General features: G+C 43.0%; 1 protein-coding gene across 5 annotated transcripts in view; it reads right to left on the reverse strand.

Annotated features, from left to right (window-relative positions):
* znf827 (zinc finger protein 827) overlaps positions 1 to 24,857 on the reverse strand; it is a 119,379-nt gene extending 94,522 nt beyond the window's left edge. For all 5 annotated transcript variants that reach the window (XM_068041413.1, XM_068041421.1, XM_068041406.1 and 2 more), the window contains exons 1-2: positions 24,466 to 24,857; positions 1,190 to 2,194 (exon numbers count right to left, since the gene is read on the reverse strand). In XM_068041413.1, coding sequence (XP_067897514.1) covers positions 1,190 to 2,194; positions 24,466 to 24,511 — 1,051 coding nt within the window. In that variant the 5' untranslated portion in view covers positions 24,512 to 24,857. The remainder of the gene's footprint in view (positions 1 to 1,189; positions 2,195 to 24,465) is intronic.
* Positions 24,858 to 25,111: the final 254 nt, after the last annotated feature.

A 25,111-nucleotide genomic window follows, 5' to 3' on the forward strand; every position in this document is an offset into this window, starting at 1 on the left:
GCCTGCAGAGTCTCATCGACAGGTTTGCGGCTGCCTGCAATGAATTTGGCCTAACCATCAGCCTCAAGAAAATGAACATCATGGGGCAGGACGTCAGAAATGCTCCATCCATCAATATTGGCGACCACGCTCTGGAAGTGGTTCAAGAGTTCACCTACCTAGGCTCAACTATCACCAGTAACCTGTCTCTAGATGCAGAAATCAACAAGCGCATGGGAAAGGCTTCCACTGCTATGTCCAGACTGGCCAAGAGAGTGTGGGAAAATGGCGCACTGACACGGAACACAAAGGTCCGAGTGTATCAGGCCTGTGTCCTCAGTACCTTGCTCTATGGCAGCGAGGCCTGGACAACGTATGTCAGCCAAGAGTGACGTCTCAATTCATTCCATCTTCGCTGCCTCCGGAGAATCCGTGGCATCAGGTGGCAGGACCATATCTCCAACACAGAAGTCCTCGAGGCGGCCAACATCCCCAGTATATACACCCTACTGAGTCAGCGGCGCTTGAGATGGCTTGGCCATGTGAGCCGCATGGAAGATGGCAGGATCCCCAAAGACACATTGTACAGCGAGCTCGCCACTGGTATCAGACCCACCGGCCGTCCATGTCTCCGCTTTAAAGACGTCTGCAAACTCGACATGAAATCCTGTGACATTGATCACAAGTCGTGGGAGTCAGTTGCCAGCGTTCGCCAGAGCTGGCGGGCAGCCATAAAGACGGGGCTAAAATGTGGCGAGTCGAAGAGCCTTAGCAGTTGGCAGGAAAAAAGACAGAGGCGCAAGGGGAGAGCCAACTGTGCAACAGCCCCGACAAACAAATTTCTCTGCAGCACCTGTGGAAGAGCCTGTCACTCTAGAATTGGCCTTTTATAGCCACTCCAGGCGCTGCTTCACAAACCACTGACCACCTCCAGGCGCGTATCCATTGTCTCTCGAGATAAGGAGGCCAAAGAAGACCCTCAAATTAGACTTCTTGGTGACCTCAGAATAGATTCAGCATAAATGCCTGCCTATCGTTAACATTTGAATTTAGAATGCGCAGCCCTGCAGAAGGTCTGGAAGTGCTTCAAGATAATACCAAAATACATATGCACAAGACAAAAAAGGGCAATTTATAAAAGATACACACAAATCAAGAAAGAAAAATGTTTTCACATTTGAACTTCAAATAACATTTTGACATCACATACCTTGATTGGCGGGCTTCAGTGTCTTCTGTTTGGGTGCTGGCAACAGAGTTTCTACTGGAACTGATGGAATCACTTTTTCTTGTTTCACTTCCAGAGATTGTAAGGTATCTCCTGGGATCAGTTGATCTTTCCTCTCAACCAACATATTCCCAGCAGCCCTAGCTGCAACTTCTTTCAGTAGAGCAGCTGATGAGGTCATTGAGGCCAGAGAAAGGAAAGAACTTCCTGGACGCTTATGATCTTGAGCAGATGACAGGCTTCTTTCACTAACTTTCTTTGAGAGAGCAGCCAGTGCAGAACTAGCAGACTGCTTTTGTATAGGGCTGTAAGGTGATGAGTATGGGCTAAATCTCACTGGCTCCTCTTCCCTTGAAAGACTTTTGTCCAGACGAACTGCGTTTGCAGCAGCCTTAAGCTTCTGTGTAGCTGAAGCAGGTGATAAACTACAAGATGAAGAATTTTGCAGCCAAATATCCTGATTCCACATAAAATTGTTACTTGGACTAAAATTATTACTTTGCTCCTGCTTAGCAGCTAACTTCCTAGCAAGAGCACTTAGTTGTAGTGCATGAGGTGACAAAGGCAAAGCTGAATCAAAATCAACTGCAGAATCATCTTTTCCTGTAGCTCCCAGACCAGTGCCGGCACCGACTGACCCAGCCTCCAACAGACGTCTCAAATTGCTACTCATGGGTTTGTGTAATACATGGGATCCCATTTCATGCAACAGCGGTGATGGAACAGGTGACAACACATCCTGTTTTTCCAAGGTGTCTTTGAACCGATCATTTTCAGAAACTAGCAATTCCAAGGAGTTCCTTATGAGACTTGTGCTTCCCAAGGAGGTATCCGGAGAGGTTTCTTGTTCTTGCAACTTGTCCCCAGGTGACACATTAAGGTCTTCTTGCACATCTAAATAAGAGACTTCAGAAGGAGTTTCAGAGGCATTTCCAAACCAATTCTCTTCTTCGCCCAGCTCTCCTCCTGCTTCCGCTTCATTTCCATCTTGAAAAGAAATTGGAAAATTTATCACAATCATATATTCCATGACACTGTTATTGAAAAAACAGTGACATGTTTAATGTACTCATGCCCCATGAGATCATTATCTGCCCATATGGCCTGATAGATTAGAAGAAAACTAAAGACTAAATATATTCTGAGAATTAAAGTCATTCTCATTTGATTTGTTTAAATCCATAAAAAGTTATTGAATAATGACACTATTTAATATGCACAGTTTGCACTATTTGTGGCTTTCTCCAACCTTGTTTGAAATAAATATCTTACTGCTGTTAACTAACATTCATTGGTTAGTGCTCATCTGAAGAATTGTACCTAATTCTGGGCACCCCATTTTAGGAAAGATGTCAAGGCCTTGAAAAGGATTCAGGGAGATTTACTAGAATGGTACCAGGGTTAAAGGACTTCAGTTATGATTAGATTAGAGATACAGCACTGAAACAGGCCCTTCGGCCCACCGAGTCTGTGCCGAACATCAACCACCCATTTATACTAATCCTACACTAATCCCATATTCCTACCAAACTTCCCCACCTGTCCCTATATTTCCCTACCACCTACCTATACTAGTGACAATTTATAATGGCCAATTTACCTATCAACCTGCAAGTCTTTTGGCTTGTGGGAGGAAACCGGAGCACCCGGAGAAAACCCACGCAGACACAGGGAGAACTTGCAAACTCCACCCGGAATCGAACCCGGGTCCCTGGAGCCGTGAGGCTGCGGTGCTAACCACTGCACCACTGTGCCACCCTATGTGGAGAGACTTGAGAAGCTGGGATTTTTCTCCTTAGAGCAGAGACGGTTAAGGGGAGAGCCAACAGAGGTGCTCAAAATTATGACGAATTTTGGTACAGTAGATGAAAAACTGTTTCCACTGGCAGAAAAGGTCAGAAACCAAACGACACAGATTTAAGATAATTGGCAAAAGAACCAGGGGGAGATGAATAATTTATTTTACAGTGATTTACCACCATTTGGAATGCACTGCCTGAATAGGTGGTTTAAATAGAGTCAATAGTAACTTTCAAAAGGAAATTGGATATATATGTGAAAAAGAAAAATTTGCAGGGCCATGGGCAAAGAGCAGAGCAGTGGGACTAATTTGATAGCTCTTTCCAAAGAGCTGGCACAATGCGCCAAAATCATAACATTTTCCAATTCAATGCTAATGAAAGCCCCCGTTATATTAAGCTTTGCTGGATGAAGTAGGACACAAAAAATTGGTAATGTTGAAGCATGAAGTACAGTACTCACAACTAACTGACAGAATATCCTAGCCATTTCCTATATCGGTTAATGTAACGATGTAAAGCCGTATGGGTAAAGGTCAACAATAAAAGTGTGAATTTAAGGTAAAGCTTAACAATGCTGGTGTGAATTTAAGGCAATCCTTCTTACTGTGATCACGAGATGACAGAAAAATAAAAATACATTAATGGCTGTAGAAGAAATGGAAGCTTTGCATGTTTAAGGCACAATGAAATCCACGTATTGCGAATGGTCAATTCTCCACATCTAATTTTAACTATTAAATATAGAGATCAGTTTTTTGTGATTTCCCTTTTGATGTCATTATTAATATCACAAATACATGCTCATTATTCTCTTGCCACAAAAGAACGATCACAACTTCCTCCGGAAGGGCACGAGCAAATTCCATAATTCAAAACTGCCACATCAGTTATTGTACAAAGTGTTATTCTTTAATTATTTTTCCAAAAGAAAAATCATACTCAAAAGTGAAATCCAGAATCATCTCTTCATATTTGTCACATTTATGACGGTCAAATAGCAAGTGACAACAGAAATTCACCAAACTAAAACATTAGCCTAGATTTTCTGTTACAGATACTGGTGACTAGAGCTTAGCTGTGATAAATCATGGGTGCATACAATGGCTCCTTGTCCTGAGATGCTGGGACAGCAGAGGTTATCACTAAAATCTGCAAATTCCTAACTAATATTAAATGCTTCCTCGCACCCCAAAGAGTCATACTTTCAGTAGCACTGTGTGAAAGAAAGCACAGCAGTGTGATCTAGAAGTAGCATAATCCTCACTGACTGCCCTGCAAAGGTGTCACGAACCCCAACTGTAGGCTCGTCACATATCCTGGCAAGGACAATGGGGAACTCTCAACATAGTCCAAATCAGTAGAGAGCCAAGGGCAGAGCTATAATATGTGTTGCAAAAATGCTTACATCTGCCATGCAGCAAAGGGATTGCACATCCAGTGATGGTAATGGACAGCTGTGGCATGAAGCTTGGCTCCACTTTCTTCCAGGCATGCTGCAATGTTGACCTGAGAACAGCAGCAAGTACCAGAGAGGGCCACCTTGCTCACATGCAACAATAGTAACCAAACAGGGAGTCAGGTGTTGACCTGCTCAACTACTTGCCTTCAAACTTATGCCCATACTTTGAGTTGCCTCTCCTTTCACATTTGCCCATTAGTCCCTTCTCTCTTCAGTCATAGTAAAGGCTGTTAATGGATTAAATACTTAGAATTTTTCCAAGAATTTTGTTTCCCATTCTAACATTGACTTGACTTGTCCTTTAAATTTCATTTAGAGCTTTCCACTCCCTGCACAAGCGTACCCCTCAATTCGTACAAATCTGCAACTGAAGTTATATGAATTGAGCTAACCTCAAAGAATTGGGTGCACACAGCACACTTTCATTGAGTCTGTTTAAAACCTGCCATTAACCATTTGGGCCTAAATGATCATCATATCAGCAAATCTGTCATTGAGTAGGATCATCATTGTGAGACAAGTGAGTAAACTGCAAAAATGTTAGAAAGTGAAGACACTTGAGCGATGAGAAATAGGACAACAGATTTAAGGACCTTCAAGATGCTGCTTCATTATTGGAAAAAATCTCTGCTCTATTTGGGACCACATGAAAAGGGTGAGCTTACAGAAATGTAGTTTTCTGTGGTTTTGGCAATACTGAAGAAGCGATGAACATTAGACTGGACAGAAAGTGTTCTTGTGTTTATTGTTTTACAGGCTGCAGGATTTGTTGCATTAATCACAGGGATTATATTACAGTGCAGTTTGGTTCCTCTGTAGTGTGTACAGAGCCATTAAACTTGGAGTACTGTGATGAGCATTGCAAATTTGTACAATGCATTTTCTGTGTTTTGTGCCATTTATCATACATGAATTTTATTTCAATGATATGCATGCCAAAATCTGCGCATAAAGCCTATCAAAAGAAAACTTCTACAGCTCTGCCAATGGTTTAGTAGGTAACAGCACTGAGTCAGATAAACCAGCAAGACCCCACAGTTTGATACTTGATTCATATTGAGTTAGCTGATGTTAGGTAGAATGATAACAGAGATGTGAAAATTAGCCCTGAAAACTCATTCTTGGGGAACTGTGAAAATAAAACCAGCCAGGGTTCCCATAACTGGGAGCCAACTCAAAAGTACTCATATGTGGTCCCAATGAGAACAAGGTTTGGTTTCCATTGTGATGACCTCACAATCAACACTCTCCATCTGGGTCAGTTGGGTGAACTAACAGAGAGCTGTCAGCACACATTGTGATATGTTGTGTTCACAATGACTATTAGCAAGAAGAAGGTACGTTTTAGTTTAACTTGTGGCATGATAGGTAGTTCAAATCCTGTCAAAGATTTGACCACACGCAGTACAGCATTAACATGCCAAAATGGTCAAATTGCTTTCCCATATTTTCTTGCTTGGGAAGTTTTACAACATTAAAGGTGCTATATGAATACAAGTTGCTGTTGCTGCTTTATCTTCATGTTGGAATTTCTGAATTCCAAAACATTTTGGGCTTCTCTTAACCCCTGCCTCTTGTCAGTATTTATGGCCTTCCAAAGAACTATACTATACCTAAAGCACTTTGAGATTTGCATTTGGACATCTTCAAATTGCTTTGCGTGGCAGCCATAAGGTTTCCTGCCTTTAGTTGGGAGTGCACCCAGTACAGAGCAACAAGAAGTCTGACTTAAAAAGCCTAAATTTTTAAACTGGAATTCAAGCGATTATAGTTCAACCTATAAACGTATGAACTAAAAGCTAAAGAGTAGAAAGGAACTAAAAGCTAAAGAACAGAAGGGAATTAGCAGTAACAAACTGGTTTAACCTTGTTAAGTACTGAAATTCATGTGGAAAAACTGGCTGCTCTATGTTAACTGTTAGTTTCGGCTAAGAAAGTAAATACAGTAATGACATTTTTTCAAAACATTAAGCAATATAGAAATAAGTACAGTAATGAATCTGGGAGAGGATCAGTGAAATGGATAAAAAGGGTATTTGGTTTTGAATGGGAATTCAGTGATGAGCAGGAGTTCAGCTCATTCACAAGGTCAAATAATTATAATGGTAAGACAGGCAAGGCCAGTATCATGCAGAACGCGTGTGACATGGGAGTTTCTGGAAGCCAAGCTTTCCCCGGAAAACCACAAACACAAGAAGCCTCTCTAGGTGAACTTACTCAAGCTTAAAACTACTGATTCTAAGTTGGAGACACTCTATGCTACATGGGAGGAGGAAAAGTTTCAGGAATTTATATTCCAGGATTCTATCTTTCGAAGAATTAATACAATCTACTCCTTGAAGTTGATTAATTTAATTTTTGTTTTAAAAAAGCAAAAAAAAAAACTTTGATTAATTAGATTAGACTGTAGCCTTTTCTATAACCATGACTGGGAATTTCAGACAGTCTTGCCTCCCAGCTGCCTGGTTAAATGACATAAATGGAGCAGGTGGTCAACATTCTGGAAAGTTTAGGAAGTTATATCGCACATTGGAAACAATAGTATATGAACAGGATAGACACCTTGCAAAAAAGGTTCTAAGGAGTTTAGTATTAGATTAAAATGCAGGACCTCAAAAGATTGTATTATTAGGATTGCACTATGCACAACATAGTACACCAGTTAGGAAGATGCAGATTAGGCACAGGAATGGAGGACTTGACAGGTGTAGAAAAGGGTTCAGATTTCTAGGGTATTGGAATGAGTCTTGAGGCGGGGATAGCTCTACAAACAGGAAGCATTTCACCTAAATCAAACTGGCACCAATGCCCTTCATAAGGTAGACTTATATAAGACAAAGGTTTTTGGTTAAAATGAGGAGGGAGTTCATAGAATCCATCCAGGACTACTCCCTTAATCCACTATTCAATGTCCATCAAGGAAATTATGCAGTGTTATATCTAACTTAGCACTCTCTCAGTACTGCACTAAAATGCCAGCTCAAATCCTGGATGGAGATTTGAACCCAAAACCTACTGACTCTAAAAGGAGAGAGTGCTACCAGCTAAGTCAAGCAGATACCTGCAGATTAGAAAAGGAAGAATGTGGGGAAAAAGAAAATGTATTATTGTTGATACTTGGTACACCAAGACGTGCAAGTGACAGCTCTCATTACCTTAGTATATTATAAAAGACATTTCTTGCAATTCAGTCAGCTAGACTTTTTTTTATGACCGACTGACCAGTGGAACCTTATTACAAATTTTCAAATTATAAACGTTATATGTAGCATTCAACAGGTAAATGATTAAGTCATACATGCAGGATTTCTAATATTCAAGGAAATAGAGAAATTGATCAAAATTATATTACGGAGGCATGTGGGCAACATTGTTTCCTTTAATGCTGAAGAGTTGCAGCTCCTGTTGCAGAAGGTTCACTAAAGGAATACTGTCCTATTTGAGGCTCCAATAAAAGCTGAGGTCCAAACAGCATGGGAGAGGGGTGGCCAACCACAACAGCACAGTCGTCCTGGTCCCTTGAACCTGGGTCCAAATTACAAAGAGATTTGATGGTACCAGGAAGGTGAAGGTGCTTAAGCTTACACACATTTCTCACGGGGTCCATCTGGCCCGGCAGAAACCGAAAGTAGGAAACTCTGGCAGCCTCTGAGAGGTACCATTTGAAACACTATAAGCAACTACTGTCCATCACCAAGAGTGGCTCGGCAGCACCACTACTGACCGAGCTGGCCGAGTCACAAAGGACATAGCTGCTAGACTGGGTCTGTGTAAGGTAGTGAGGGAACCAACAAGAGGGAAAAATAGACTTGACCTCATCCTCAGCAACCTGCCTGCCGCAGATGCATCCTTCTATGACGGTATTGGCAGGAGTGACCACCACACAGTCCTTGTGGAGACAAAGTCCTGTCTTCACATTGAGGATACCCTCCATCGCACTGTGTGGCACTACCACGTGCTAAATGGGATAGATTTCAAACAGATCTAGCAATGTAAAAGAGGGCATCCATGAGGTGTTGTTGGGCAGCAGCAGAATTCTACTCAATCACAATCTGTAACCTCATGCCCAGCATATCCCCCACTCTGCCATTACCATCAAGTCAGGAGACCTGGTTCAAAGACGACTGCAGGAGGGCATGCCTGGAGCAGCACCAGGCATTCCTCAATATGAGGTGTCAACCTGGTGAAACTACACCACAGGACTACTTGCGTCCCAAACTGCGTAAGCAGCATCCGATAGACAGAGCTTAGCAATCCCATAACCAACGGATCAGATCTAAGCTCTGCAGTCCTGCCACATCCAGTCATGAATGGTGGTGGACAATTAAACAACTAACTGGAGGAGGTGGATCCACAAATATCCCCAACCTCAGTGATGGGGGAGCCCAGCACATCAGCGCAAAAGATAAGGCTGAAGCATTTGCAACAATCTTCAACCAAAAATGCCAAGCTGATGATCCATCTCAGCCTCCTCCTGAAGTCCCCACCCAGCATCACAGATGCCAGACTTCAGCCAATTCAATTAACTCCATGTGATAAAGAAAAGACTGAAAGCACTGGATACCGCAATGGCTATGGGCCCTGACAACATTCCTGCAAAAGTATTGAAGACCTGTGCTCCAGAACTTGCCGGGCCCCTAGCCAAGCTGTTCTGGTACAGCTAGAACACTGGTATCTACCGGCAACGTGGAAAACTGCCCACGTATGTCCTGTACGCAGAAAGTAGGACAAGTCCAACCTGACCAATTACTACCCCATCAATAATCTCGAACATCAGCAAAGTGATGGAAGGTGTCATTGACAGTGCTATCAAGCAACACTTGTTTAGCAATAACCTGCTCAGTGACGCTCAGTTTGGGTTCCGCCAGGGCCACTCAGCTCCGGACCTCATTACAGCCTTGGTCCAAACATGGACTAAAGAGCTGAACTCAAGAGGTGAGGTGAGAATGACTGCCCTTGACATCAAGGCAGCATTTGACCGAGTATGGCATCAAGGAGCCCAAGCAAAACTGAGGTCAATGGGAATAAGGGGGAAAACTCTCTGCTGGTTGGAGTCGTACCAAGCACAAAGTAAGATAGTCGTGGCTGTTGGAGGTCAATCATCTCAGCTCCAGGACATCACTGCAGGTCTTCACGGTAGTGTCGTAGGCCCAACCATCTTCAGCTGCTTCATCAATGACCTCCCTTCAATCATAAAAAGGTCAGAAGTGGGGATGTTCGCTGATGGTTGCACAATGTTCAGCACCATTTGCGACTCCTCAGGTACTGAAGCAGTCCGTGTAGAAATGCAGCAAGACCTGGACAATATCCAGGGTTGGGCGGATAAGTGGGAAGTAACACTAGCGCCACACAACTGCCGGGTAATGATTACCTCAAACAAGACAGAATCCAACTACCTCCCCTTGACATTCACTGAATCACCCACTATCGACATCCAGTTCAGTTTCTGATCGATGGTAACTCCCAGGAATAGCCATATAAATACCGTGGCTACAAGAACAGGTCAGAGGCTAGGAATCCTGTGGCGAGTAACTCAGCTCCCGACTCCCCAAAGCCTGTCCACCATCTACAAGGCACAAGTCAGGAGTGTGATGGAATACTCTCCACTTGCCTGGATGGGTGCAGCTCCAACAATACTCAAGAAGCTCGACACCCTTTGGGCCAAAGCAGCCCGCTTGATTGGCATCCCATCAACAAACATTCACTCCCTCCACCACCAACATACAGTGGCAGCAGTGTGTACCATCTACAAGAGGCCCTGCAGCAACGCACCAAGGCTCCTTAGATAGCACTTTCCAAACTCATGACCTCTACCACCTCAAAGGACAAGGGCAGCAGATGCATGGTAACACCAGCACCTGCAAGGTCCCCTCCAAGCTACACACCATCCTGACTTGGAACTATATCGCCACTCCTTCACTGTCGCTGGGTCAAAATCCTGGAACGCCCTTCCAAACAACACTGTGGGTGTACCTATCCCACATGTACTGCAGCTGTTCAAGAAGGCAGCTCACCACCACCTTCTCAAGGGAAATTAGGGATGGGCAATAAATGCTGGCCTAGCCAGCGACACCCACATCCCGTGAATGAATAAAAAAAAAAATCTATTGTCCATTTGCACACATTCTTTCATTGTGCTGAAGCTGAAGACACACTTTCCTTGTTAGTGAAGGCAGATCAACAAACTGATGCTTAGCCTTGCAGTCCAAGGCCCTCCTCTGCCAATAGGGGCTTCGCAGTAGGTCAGCAGAGGTTAGCCCCACTGTTTCTTCTCCTTCTACAAATGCAGCTACTGTGAACTGCCATTTATTGATGGCATCATTGTTGCTTCCTAACAGCAATTGCCACGCGTACTTCATTGGCCAGCAATCACATGAACATTAATTGAGTGCAAACAATTTATTTGACTGTTACCATAGGGTCAAAATAAGAAATCCTGATACCCATACGGGCAGCATCTGCACCACTCTATTACCCAGAGAAAGCTCCACATTCTGTCCAGCTGATGCCTCTTTCCTACAGGCAAGTGTTGATGATACAGATGTGCACAGCAAACACCAAATGAGGCAAATACCCCTGGGGTGGTTTGGGAAGGATTCAGTAGAATGAACACCATGTTGTGGTAACCTTAACTTCGACAGAAATAATTCCTGTTCCAAATGTTGTCTGTAAGTCATCCTGCAAGTTTAGCAACTATATGGAACCCTATCCTGTGAGTGGGAGATTGTGGACATGCGAAATGTTGTGGGGAGATCTAGTAAATTCCCAGGCTATTAACAGATGTAGATGGAACATCCGAACTGCTGCTGCACCAATATTTGGTGGACCCTCATTGCTCCTCGTGCTCATATATAGCGTGCAGAATTTGGTAGGGAATGCCCACATTTAGCACTTGACAGGGAATGATTTAAACATCAACAAAGCAGAATACTGAAGTCCTAAACTCAAAAGTGGCAATATTCCTCATAAAAATAACTAATGTATGGGACAAAATGCAAAGTTGTTCAAGAAACACAAAACAAAATTGACATTTTATCAACTGGACCTGTAAGCAACCCGATTCAGCAGGCCAAGTCCAAGACGCCTAATACACCAATTTCAACAGTGAGAGAAGTATGCTGTAGTCCATTACCTACAATCATGTTCGGGCCTGTATTTAAACACTCAATTGTAACGAAACCCATACTTGTTTGCACAGCCTCATTTTTAGAATAAAACATGCCTACTGGTTCAAGAACACCATAACTCCACCTCCTTCTGAGGGGCTCCACACCACCAGAGAACCTTGGAAAACTTACATCCAAGTTTCAAAACAATAAATGCCAATAAATGACTTATTCTCCTATTTGTATGTCACTAGCGAGATTTAATAACTCAGTGGAAATAATCACTCCACAAAAATAATAAAGCTCATGTTATATTTCAATTCTTCAAAATAAAAGAACGAGAACAAAAACAGCGCAGGTAATTTACAGACACTGGGGAAGAAAATGAAACGCCTTAATGGGAACGTAGATGTTGGGAAGAATGGGAACCTCAAACTCAAACGCTAAATATTCAAACTCTTCCAGCTTTTGTCTAGAATGTACTTTTTCCTCAACTGATTAGTCCCCTCCTTGGCTGGCAGGGCCTTTGACTGTGTTTGCCCCATTACCCACACTGTGCTCTCATTCCTTCCCCTCTCTCCCAGAACCATGATAGGGTTCCCCTTGTCCTCACCTTCAAGCCCACCAGCCTCCATGCTCAACAGATCATCCTCTGCCATTTCCATCACCTCCAGGCTAATGTCAAACACATCTTCCCTTCCTGGGCCAGCATTCTGAAGGAACTATTCAACACCCTGGTTCATTCTATAATAAGCCCTCAACACCCCCTCCCCTTCTCACGGCACCTCCCCCTGCAAGCACAGGAGCTGTAATACCTGCCCTTTTACCTCTTCCCTTCCTACCATCTACAACCCTAAACTATCCTTCCAGGTTAAACAGCGATTTACTTGTACTCCTTTGAAATTCGTACTCACTGCTCACGCTGCGCTCTTCTCTACACTGGGGAGACCAAACGCAGATTGAGTGATGGTTTTGCTAATGCTTCCTTACAGTCACAAGCAGGACCCTGAGCTTCTAATTGCCTGTCATTTTAATTCTCCATCCCACCCCTATTCTGACCTCAGTCTCCTATACTGTTCTAATGAAGTTCAACGGAAGCTCAAGGAACAGCATTTGATCTTTTGATTACACACTTTACAGCCTTCCAGACTCAAGATTGCGTTCAACAATTTCAGATCAGATGCTCTGCCACCATTTTTTTCAGACAGCACGTGTCAGTAATGGTTCTACTATTGCCATTTACAGCTCCTCTAAACCCACCTTTTGTTTCTTTACTTGTCCCACTACCATCCCCATCATCCCTCGTCATCTAATCATTCCTGCCTTCCACCCTATCAGAGACGCTTCCTTTTGTTTAATTATCTCCCCCCCCCCCCTAAAACCTGTTAGATACCTAACTTTTGCCAGTTCTCATTAAAAAGTTAATGACCTTAAATGTTAAGACTGCTTCTCTCTCCATAGATGCTGACTGACCTGTTGAATCTTCCCAGCATTTTCTGTCCTCTAACTTCAGTTCATTTCCTCCAAATAAATAATCTATTCATTGAACAGTGAAATCGACACCATTTGCAAATTTCTAGCATAATACCATTGAGAACAAAAAAAGCATTAAGCCTTTGAAGGAGACCACCACAAACATTTCAGCTAGAGGTTGTCAAACTAAAATAATGTTGCATATCTGGATGAACAGATAACTAAACTCAGTTTAAAGTATAACTTCCAATCCAGCTGCAACAGTAATCCGCATATCACAGCACCTCCTAGTCACAAAAAGTTTAAAATGATAGGAGTACAAGGTAGATAGTGTGCATCAATCACACAAATGTATACCAGATATTAAAATAGAAATGCAGGAATGGGAATAGGCCATTTGGCCTTTTGAGCCTGTTGCTAACTCCCCATGCCTGCCTTCGTTCTGTAACCTTTAATGCCTCTAACAAAAATCTTACAATCTCAGTTTTGAAATTCTCAGTTGACCTAGCCTCAGTTTTTTTTGGGGGGGTCTTTCCAGATTTTCACTACCCTTTGTGTGAAGAAGTGCTTTCTAAAGATCACTCCCAAACAGCTCTGTTCTAATTTTAGGTTTTTGCTCCTAGTTCTAGACTCCCCCACTACAAGAAATAAGTTCAACAGAGAGAAACTATCAAAATCTTTAATCACCTTAAACACTTCAATTAGATCGGCCCTTACTCTTCCATATTCAAGAGAATGCAAGCCTCATCTGTGCACCCTGTCCTCATTATTTAACTCTTTTATCCCTGTAACATTCTGGTGAATCTGCCTGCACTCCATTTCTTCCAAGGTCAATATATCCTTCCTGCGGTGCACTGCCCAGAACTTAATACTCCAGATGAGATCTAACCAGAGCTCTGTACAGCTGGAACATCTGTTTCAGCCCTTTGTATTCCAGCCCTTGAGATAAAGGTCAACAATCGATTAGCCTTTTTAATTAAATATGCATTAAAAGTGAACTAATTTGCTTTTTCTTTTAAATAGTCTTTTACCCCATTCTTAGGATGTCCCAAAAACTTACATCTGATGAATTACTTTTGCACTGTTATGTAGGCACAGTAGTCAATTTGTTCTTACAAACAGTAAATGAATGACCAGATAATGTTTTTGTGCTGGTGCTGATTTGAAGGAGAAATGTTGGCCAGGACTCTAGAAAAATTCCCTGCTCTTGAAATAGCGCCATAGATACTTCAACATTTACCTGAATGGCCAAAAGAAATTTCAGTTCAATAACTGATTGGAACGACAGTCCATTTGTTAATGTAGCAAACGACGTAAAGCACAGAAGTTTGGTATCACATACCTTTCAGGTACATTCTGTCTTACCGCCATCTCTCTAAAACCCCAAAGGTTTACTGTGGAACATTTGTAACTTTCCCCTGCTGTGGTTTTACATAGCACAGTGTATACAGAACCTACTAATCATCTGCCTTTTGTGTACTATATCTACTTGAACGTTCTGGATGTTGAGGGGTGTAGAAACACAGACACGAGAAAGGTTGGGGAAAGAACCTAGGAGATGGGGCAAAAGATAGAGCATGGAGCCAGATGAGAAGAGACAGACTGAGAAAAAGTGAGAGACTGTGTGAGAGACACACAAAAAGGGGGATAATGAGCGAGGGACAGACATTACCAAGATAGGATATGCAATACACACACCTCCGTTCTCATCATCTTGCAGCTGCCCTCAGTCGCACATACAGAACCAAGGAGTTACAAGGCCTCTGAACTGGGTCCATCTCCCTCTTTTTGTGTCTCTTCTCCCCCTCCCTTTCTTTCACATTCTCTCTCGTTTACTATCACATTCATCTGAGCACTCACTCTCCACCAGCAATGATGAACAACAGAGAACCCAGCACAAACCAAAAACAGAGGATATCTAAAGAGGGACTCTCACTCTGAACAACAAAATACACTGGATTTGTTGAAATATTGTTAATTGTCATAATAATTTGATACAATACTCAAAGGAGGTTTTCTGTGCTGAGCCAGTATACAGAATTATTTGAAACTTTGCATTGAAAAGGTTTCATGTTAAAATATGTTCAATTTAACTGAGGAATTTACCCCAAATTCTCAGTATTTTAAAAAATACTTTAAAATACATGGTGGCAAAATTATCGTGGAGATTGAACATATTAGTGGTGGTGTAAAACATCCTAATCACATATACAAGGGCTTAAACAAGATGGTTATGTAGGTTTGTACAGTACTTTTAAAAAATCAATCATAGGGGCATGTCTTTTTAAAAAGTAGCGTTTTGTGTGTCAAAACTCACCTAGGTCTACAAATATCATACTTACTCTGGTACAATGTCAGATTTTAGCCACTATCTTCCAAACACAAAGCTGACATTCCAGTTGGGCATTAAAGAAAACAATTCAAAAGGCTTCGAGTCGCAAAGAATGGCCAATTCTATGGGGCAAGAATTGGGGCCTGCAGGTTGGAAGGGAGACACTATTTTGAGAAGTGTTCTAGTTGGGCAGCCTGTAAATATAACAGAGGCTGCAATATTGATGTTCGACCTTAGAATGCTATGTGTAGGTCTTTGAATGTAGTAACGGTGAAGAGTTTACATCTTTGACTTGGGATCTGCAAGGAAGCATTAATCAGAAGTCAATTATTTTACAGCACAATCCTGTTAAGCACAACAGTTCATAAAAGGAATATTCGCTCAAAAAGAACCAACCACACCAGAGTATAGCAGCAAACATGAGACCACCATGTATTGCCCTTCCATGCTACATGATTGGCAGTCAGCAACTGCAGGTGGTTCCAATCTGACCCCACAAGCAGTTAACCAGTTTGAAAGCAAATCATAAAACAAAAGCAAAATAATACAGATGCTGAGAAACAAATAAAACCACCCACAATTACAGGTATCTCCGAGACATTCAACACTCCTCGAACTATTCTTGCCACATCCTGAATGCACAATCTCGATCTCTCTCTTTAGCAGCACCCCGACTCACTATCTCAAAGCTGTCCTGCTCTGCAGTTTCACTTCATCTGTCATCTCATCCAACATCTTAAAAAATATTTTCTCTTCCTTTCAGGTGTTAAGGATCACAAGCTCCAACAACTCATGGGTACCAATGCCGCTTCGGATCTTTCTTCTTCACCTCTCTCTGATCCCATTGCTTCTTTTAACCTCACCTCTTGCTGTGTATTCACAATACCCTCCGACCTACCTCTTTCTGACCCTAAACAATCTACCCTTAGCAAAGGACTCAGCTCTAGCTCCTTACGCCCCCACTTCAATGAATTTCGAGCTTCACACTATGTTGGGCTCCTCTTCCATTGCCATCACCTCTACGCCCACTTCTTAGGCCAGCAGTCCTCCCCCACCCCCACACAGTATTTTTACCCATCTCCAGTATTCTCCCTCCATCTGAGCCCCTCCCTCTGGCCTCTTACTCTCTCTTGATCATCGTCATGCCAGTGGTTCTCATTGGCCACCTCAATTTCTCTGCGCCCCTCACTCACTCTAACCTGTCTCCCTCTGAACTTGCTATACTCCATTTTCTCAAGTCCAACCCTAACATTATCAAAGCTGCTGACAAGAGTGGTGCTGTTGTTGTCTGGCAATTTGACCTTTACCTAGCAGAGGCTGGAGGAGATCTTCCATCCACAGCTTCCAATGCCATAGCCCCGCAACCCCGAAAAGCCCGCTTCTACCTCCTCCCTAAGATCCACAAGCAGGACTGCCCTGGGAGACTTATCATTTCAGTCTGTTACTGCCCCCACTGCACTGATTTCTTCCTATCTTGACTATTTTTTTCTCCCCTTGTCCAGTCTAGCCCCACCTATATCCGTGACTCTTCTGATGCCCTCCGCGACATTGCCTGGAAGTTTCACATTTCCTGGCCCGAACTATCTCGTCACCACGGATGTCCAATCTCTCAACACCTCCATTCCCCACCGGGACAGTCTGAGGGCACTCCACTTCTTCCTTGAACAGAGGTCCAATCAATTTCCATCACCAACACTCTCCTCTGCCTGGCTGAACTTGTTCTCACATTAAACAACTTCAAATGATCTCACTTCCTCCAAAAAGGTGTTGTTATGGGTACCCGCACAGATCCTAGCTATGTCCATCTTTTTGTGGGATATTTCTTATTCTAGTCCTACTTGGGAGCCTCTTCCCTCAACTCTGTTTCTAGTGTATTGATGAGTGTAATCGGTATTTTTTCCTGCTCTCACCCTGAACTAGAAAACTTCAACTTTGCTTCCAATTTCCACCCTTCTCACTTTCACAAGGTCCATCCCCTTCTTTGACTTCTCTATCTCCATTTCTAGGAATAGGCTATCAAATATTCATTATAAGCCCACTGACTCGCACAGCTACCTCAACTAAACTTCCTCACACCCTACTTCCTGTAAGGACTGCATCCCATTCTCCCAGTTTCTCTGTTAGATCTGTTCTGATGAAGCAACCTTCCACACCAGCCCTTCTGATATGTCTTCCTTTTTCCTCAACGGAGGATTCCTCCACCCCAACTGTGGGTGGCAGGGCCCCAGACTATGTCCAACCCAATTCATACATTTCTGCTCTCACCCCTTCCCCTCCCGCCCAGAACCAGGTTGGGGTTCTCATTGTCCTCACCTTCCACCCCACAAGCCTCCAAATTCAATGGATCACCCTCCGGCATTTTTGCCACCTCCAGTGTGATGCCACTACAAAACACATCTTCCCCTCCCCTTTCAGCATTCTGAAGGGACTGTTCCCTCTGCAACATCCTGGTCCACTCCTCAAACACACCCAACATCCCCACCCCTTCCCACAGCACTTTCCATGCAAGTGCAGAAGATGTAACACCTGTACTTTTAACTTTTCTGTCCTCACCATCCATGGCCCCAAATATTCCTTCCAGTTGAAACAGCAATTTACATGTACTTCTTTGAATTTAGAATACTGTATTTGCTGCTCACAATGCAGTCTGCTCTACACTGGGGATACCAAACGCAGTTTGGGTGACTACTTTGTGGAACATCTCCGTTCAGCCCACAAGCATGACCCTGAGCCTTCTGGACTCAGCACTGAACTCAATAATTTCAGACTGTAATCTCTGCCCCCCACTTTGTTTCCTTTTCTTTTCGTGTTTCAGTCTAATCTTGTTTTCTCTTGTTTTGCTATTGGATGGGAGCTGTTCATTATTCTGCCAGTCGTGCCTCCTCTGGACACCTCCATTGTCTCTTCACTTGTCCCATTATTACTCCCTTTGGTTCTGCACCACCCACCCCCCACCCCCCAACTCTTTTTTGTCTTTTAACGTCTCCTGTCTTCCACCCAATCATACACCTTCCCTTTTGTTTTGTTTTTCTAGTCTCCACCATTTGACCTTCTTGAAACCTATTACATTTCTAACTTTTCCTAGTTCTGATGAAGGGTCATCGACCTGAAACGTCAACTCTTTCTCGCTTCACAGATGCTGCCCAACCTGCTGAGTATTTCCAATAGCTTTTGTTTTTATTTATGAAAGCAAATCATGTTCTATTTATGAAAACATTTGAGATTTGATCACTAATGCACTGCAATGTTCTCCTTACATCTACTGGTACAGTCCAATATTAACTTGGAAAACAAGACATAGGAGTTGATTTTCAGGAAGTAAAGACCCAGCATCATAATATGAACTTAATTCAGACCAGTATATACTATCCACATAAAAAGAGAGAGTCGGATGTTAGGTTAAAAAAAAAAATACACTGTAGAAACTCACTGAACCATTATAGAAGCTGCAGTGAGTCATGCAAGCCAGCAGTGAAGGTACCAGGTTCAACTTTTGTTCAGTTGGCTGACTAGGGCCAGGGCGTTACAGTTGGTTTTAGTGTCATGGATTAAGGCGAGGAAAAATATAGCACGGTTCTGGCTCCCGGACTGCTGGCTAGTAATCTCTGCTGTAAACCAGCACACGTAGATGTCATGAGAGTACAGGGTCAAACTCAGTTGCAATGACCTCCATTATTGGATAACCTGGTGACACATCCTGTCAAGGCTCATGTGCGATCAACAACCAAATTGGCACGGTAATGGAGGGCAACAAAAACCATACCCCAAGCAGAGCTTCAACAGCTTCAGGAGAGAGAAAAATCAGAGAAAAACAAGGGATATGCAGCCCTGTCATTACTCAAAGTTGTACAGATTTTCTAGAATCTGACTACTAAACTGAAGAATCTGTATACCCATAATTCCTGCTCATCAGTATGCACCTCTCAGTCTACCCTCTCAAATAACCTGAACCTAGACAATCAATAACCCTCCAATTCCATGGCAACTACCAAATGAATAGGTCAATGAAGGACATGTACCCAATAGAGCACGAGACAGAAATCTACTGTAAGTTGTGCATTTGGAACCTTCTTTTATCTGGTACAATTCTACAAACAAAACGCAAGCGTGACATCTGTTGTGAAAGAGCTACGCACAATAATGAAAAACATCGAGCAAGCATGTTGAAAAATAATTTTGGATTCCTGGAATAAAAGAAATATACACAATAGCATCCCTATATATCCAGAAAGCAATTTCAGAACATATATTTAAAAAGATTTTTTTTAAACATCGCCCAACCAGGGACAAAAACTTGCAATTAATCTAACTAGAAAATATCCCAACTATTAACACTAACACATTAAAGGGTTAACTATCTCCAATACCATTTTTATGAATTAAGTCTTTTTTGGGGATGATCATGGTGTAGTATTTTAGGACTGAATAATAACAATAGCCGGAGCATTCGGAACTAACCATGTATGCAATTGTAGACTGAGGCTGTGCCAAGTACTACAATCATTTGTCCACTTACCTCACAAATTACAAACACAGGTTAGCATTAGGTAATATATACAATGCCTTATTTCCAGTAAGTAACTGTTGATTATGACTCGAAAAAACTTGCAATTTCATTTGAATTCTTAATCTTCCAGTGTGGACATTACCATGAAAAAAAAATGACAGGTAGCTCATTAGCTATCAACAGCTACCATAACACCAGGTACAGTACTTGCAAAAATAATTCAGTCATTACAGCACAGAACGAGGCCATTCAGCCCATCAAGTCCATGCTGGAAACAGAACCAAACATGAACAAAACCTAACAATGTAATCTTCGCTCTCCCACCACCATGGTTCAACTGGTAATGCAAGTTACAAAGGCAGAAGCCACAGGTTCATGTTCTGCTCTGCCCCAAGTTAACTGATACAGCTAATTGTTGGCTCAGTGCCCTTGGGTTACTGATGAGAAAATCAACCAGGCTCTCAAGCCTGACAGCAAGCCACTTACACCCACTGGAAGTGTGTGCATCTTGTGCCAGGTGAAGACGGATCAGCCTCCATGATTGAATAGCATGCTAACACTTACTATCCAGGTTCAAATACAAACTACTTGGTTGAGATACTGAAAGAATACACCAGTGCCTGCAGAACCATACAAGCAGAAGCCGACAAGCAGAAAGGGAAACCTTCACCAATAGGTGATGCAAAGGAGCATATTGTGGAATGATTTCAAAGCTGTAAATCTAAATTTGCAAGCTTGTGGCAGTTATAAATAATCTTGCATTTTATGTTGTCATCAGAACTCCTTGTTGAAGCCACTAGTTACTCCAGTATGTGTGCATTTATGCATGTTAAATATATGAACTATGAAAATCATAATGGTAGATGAATATTAATGACATTGTGAATGTAACCAGAGCAGGGCATAATCTGTATAGTCAGCAGTAACCAGAAAAACACAGCTACCTTTAGTAAACACTGAAACTACACCAAATATAATTTTATATTATTTTCATTGATTTCTTGGTAAATCTGGTGCCAATGTCATCACAATCACCAGCCCTACAGTATCACTAATTTACATAAATAGACAGGATGACACCAACAGCTGGCTGAGACACAAAACGGAATACTACCAAGAGTCAGCAGGTCTGGCAGCGTCTGTGGAGACAGAAACAAAGTTAATGTTTCAGGTCGATGACCCCTTGTCAGAACATTATTCTCTCTACAGATGCTGCCAGACCTGCGGACTGCTTCCAGCATTTTCTGTTTTTATTTCCGTTTTCCAGCATCCACAGTACTTTGCTCTTGTACTATCAAGGGTTCCTCAACTGAGTTATATGGTATTGAACTTCATTCTCAGTTGTCAATCTTTACTACTGTCATGCTAGGCCCCCACCTGCCAAGAATGAGGCACATTAATTTTGTCATGATCAATTTTAAACTGATACTGGAGTGAAGAAAGGACTTGTTTAACAGGTCAGCCGTGGCTGTAAAAGACATTTGCATATAAACAGGCAGTGTTTGGAAGGACAAAGGACCATTCCCTGACATTCAACCCACAATGGACTTTTGATGACCAGACATTGAAGGTGGGGGAGCTCGCATTCCAGGTTGGCTAAGATGGCCGAATATACAAACGTGGTCAAACCAGCCAGTCACATGACTAACCTGCTGGGCAACCTGAGTTTTTTGAATTCGTACAAACAGTTTGGGGGGAAAAAGTCTGTTTGCTCCTGGACTGAGAAGGTCGCTCTCCAGTCTGCTCCCATCTCTTTCTCACAAGCCTCTGAATCCACTGATCACACATCAACTCCAAGAGAGACAAGTCTCCTACAGCAAACAAGGTTTAAGAATACAGGGCCCCAATAAAAAGCAAGACCTACCTACAATCAAGGACTCTACAATGAGCTCAAAGAACCATAACAACTCTTCAGATATTGCCTCAAACTTTTCCACTTTACTTTTCTTCCCTTTCTCATCTCTATTTGCATGCATGCTAGCTTGGGGCGCGTCGTGTATCCGTAGGCGTTAACCGAATTAGAGTTTAAGAAATGTCAACGTTTCTTCTTTAAACCTAAGAAAGCCTGTTTGTGCTTGTTTCTTTGCCTTATAATTGGAAAGTGGAAAACAAGGATTCACCAAGGGGGAGCTAAAAACAGGGTTTTTAAAAATAAAACCCTGCTACAGTAAGACCAGGTGAAGGCTGAAGGGGACCCCTAGACACCTTTCTCACCTAGTCGTAACAACTACTAAATTGTTGTAATTTCTTTATCTTTCAGTGGTGTGGTTTGCTTTGATCTCATCACAATTTATTCCCAATTACCCTTCCCCACTTCAATTTTTTTCCTTTACTGCCTTGAAGACAATGACTCGTGTTGTGTTAATATCCTTCAGACACTGGCAGCCTAAAGATACCTGAACTGTCTGGTCATTGTCTGGACACCTGTGTGAACAATGAAACAATGACCACAAGGCAAATAGCAGATTTTGATCTTCTCTACTCACAAGCACATCTTTTCTGGAAGAGGGCCACCGATTAATCGTCAGGAATACCAACCCCGATATTACCCATCCAAGTCAAGGGACACTAAAGTCACTTGAAATACCTTCACCAATGCACTGCCTAACAAAGCCCAGACATTGCATCAGACCTAGAACCTTCCTGGTCTACATGCTTCATCAAAACACTTGAAATTTCTGCTAGGATTCTCCCAATCTCCTGCTGTAGCAGGGTGGTTGATTGGCAGAACCCAAAGATCAGTGTAAATGGCAGAAAATGGTAGATCAGAAGAACACCAAGTGGAAATTTATGGACATTTATTTATCCACTGCGCTGTCAGGGGAGCTCAGTCTGGATACAGTTCTAAAAAAAACAATTAAATTGAAGAACAGTCTCCACTGTGAGTCACTACAGTTGCTATTCTCCACGGATGTCAACAATGTTCATGTACACTAATTCAGTTCTTTGCCAAACTCCTAACTTGGGACCAAAAATGTCACTGCCCTACCAAACTTAAACACAACTGTTAATGGTGCACTCAATCCTACCAGTTGAGATTTGACCAGCTCTTCCTCAAATGATGTATATATAACCTTTGGTGCCATTGAAGCCTTTTGTAATCACAGGTGACCTTAAAGTTGTAAATAACAGCTTGTAAATTGCAATAATCAAACCAAAGTAATTATTCACCCAATACAACTTGAAATTATGCAGACATATTGGGCCCAACATCACATAACCCTTGGCAATAACTATCACCAGCCCCTCCATCAATAAATGCCACCAAATTAACAAATCTATTAGATTTTGCATAAACAAAGGGAAAGTGGTTTTAGGTAGTTACAATTCTGCATGTGTGTTTTGTCGTCTGCGGTGTGATGACCTTTACTACATATTCAGGAACCAGAGCTGTAAAAGGAATCTACGGGCAGATGTCATTCACAAGGCACGTTTACAACGCACGCCTATTGCCGCGCCTTTATTCACAATTACACCAATTAAAATAATTGCTTGTCAAACCAAGTAACAGAAACAAGATTTCCTACAAACTAAAGCACGTTTGCCGTTATTACCGTGCTCGATTAACCAAAGCACTGGATTCTTTAGCGGACACACTGTACAATACAGTTTAAAACACACACACAGCCTAAACATCGCACCCAGGGGTCAAATCAGAGACGGTTTGCTGAATTGCATTTGCGGGACAGAGAAAGGGAACAAAAGTGCTGCAGATTAGAAAGAGTTTACATTCTACAAGAGCCTCGGTGCGAGAATAAAATGTAAAATAGAAACAAAGATGTCGGTGCGGAGACACGGCGGTAAACCCTGAACTTCAGGTGACCGAGCGCAGCTTTGACACGGCGGCTCGCTGGACGTGAACCCGACTCAAGTGGGAGGGGTGAGGCTGCAGGGGGGAAGAGACCCTGGGCAACTCTCAGCACCTCAGGCAAACCTTCAATCTCCCCCCCCCCCCCCAAAAAAAAACAGACCGAGCACAGCAAAGCTCGTCCCAAACCCGGGCTTTCACTCAAAAGTTAACACGTTTCAATAAGACAGAAAGAGCCTGAGCTTTGCTGTGAGTGGCGCGGGGTGAAGGAGGAGGAGCAGGACAGGAAGCTGCTCCCCGCCTTGGCCTTGGCCCTGGCCTTGGCCTGCTCCGTCTGACCCCTCACCGCGTCCGGGGCCACGGGCTCCCCTCCGCTCGGGCTCGGCGGCCTCTCCCCGGCCTCGGCCATTCCTCACTCACCCTCTCCGCCACCTCCTTCAACCCTTTGGGGGGGGGGGGGACCCAGACAAACAGCAAAAAAAAAAAATCAATCTGAAAAATAATAGACATTAAACAGCCGACCCAGGCGTTTCTCCGTCTATAACACCCCTTCCCCGAATTATTTAAATCATTATAAATTACAACTTGTTCCTTCAATTTATTGAGAACATTAATGAAAAGGTGAAACAGTTTAAATTCCTATCATCACCAACATGGCCGCCCGTTCGGTTCTTATTTGAAATAAGAAGCCCTGAGTGTCTTTGTCAGCTTCACCTCTGTCACCCCAACCCCAACCCGCGGCCGCCGCTCACTCTCAGCCCCGGCACTTACGCGAATAAGGCAGGCGCTTCGGCTGCTCCTGCTTTCTCCTGGGCATTTTCCTTCCTCCCCAACTCCTCTCCTTTTTTTTTTAAACCATTTTCTCTTCACATTCTCCTCTTTTATGTTTTTTTTTTGTTGCAAATGCACACACGCCAACAAAAATAAATCTATATTTTAAAAGTGTGTGTGTGTGTGACATATAATATATACATGTAGTGCCTGTGAGTGTCTCTGTGCTGTATCAGCCGCTGGAGGGGCTCCGAGCCACACACACAGGATGCACCTGGCCAGCCGGCCGTGGCCCCGGTGAGTGAGTGAGTGTCAGGCAGGCAGTGGATGTGTGAGAGACAGAGAGGCAGGCTCTGCCGCTCCAACCCTAACACTAATCTCGGGATCAAAGGGCAAGTGCAGGGACGGCAAGTAAAGGTGCCGCTCGGCTCGCAGGGATACATTCGAGACGAGCGCTACACTACACTACACCACATCACCCCACCCCCTGCCTTGTTTCTCACAATTGCAGACCGGGGCAAAATAAAAATAAAAATTACAGTTAATTACTTTCACAGCGCAACGAACATCAAATGATTTTAAAGCGGCCCGTTTGCCACATAAAGTGCATTCTCTTTACTTGTTACTTGGGGCAAGCAATAATTTA

Source organism: Heterodontus francisci, chromosome 1 (assembly GCF_036365525.1).
Source record: "Heterodontus francisci isolate sHetFra1 chromosome 1, sHetFra1.hap1, whole genome shotgun sequence".
Taxonomy (NCBI): domain Eukaryota; kingdom Metazoa; phylum Chordata; class Chondrichthyes; order Heterodontiformes; family Heterodontidae; genus Heterodontus; species Heterodontus francisci.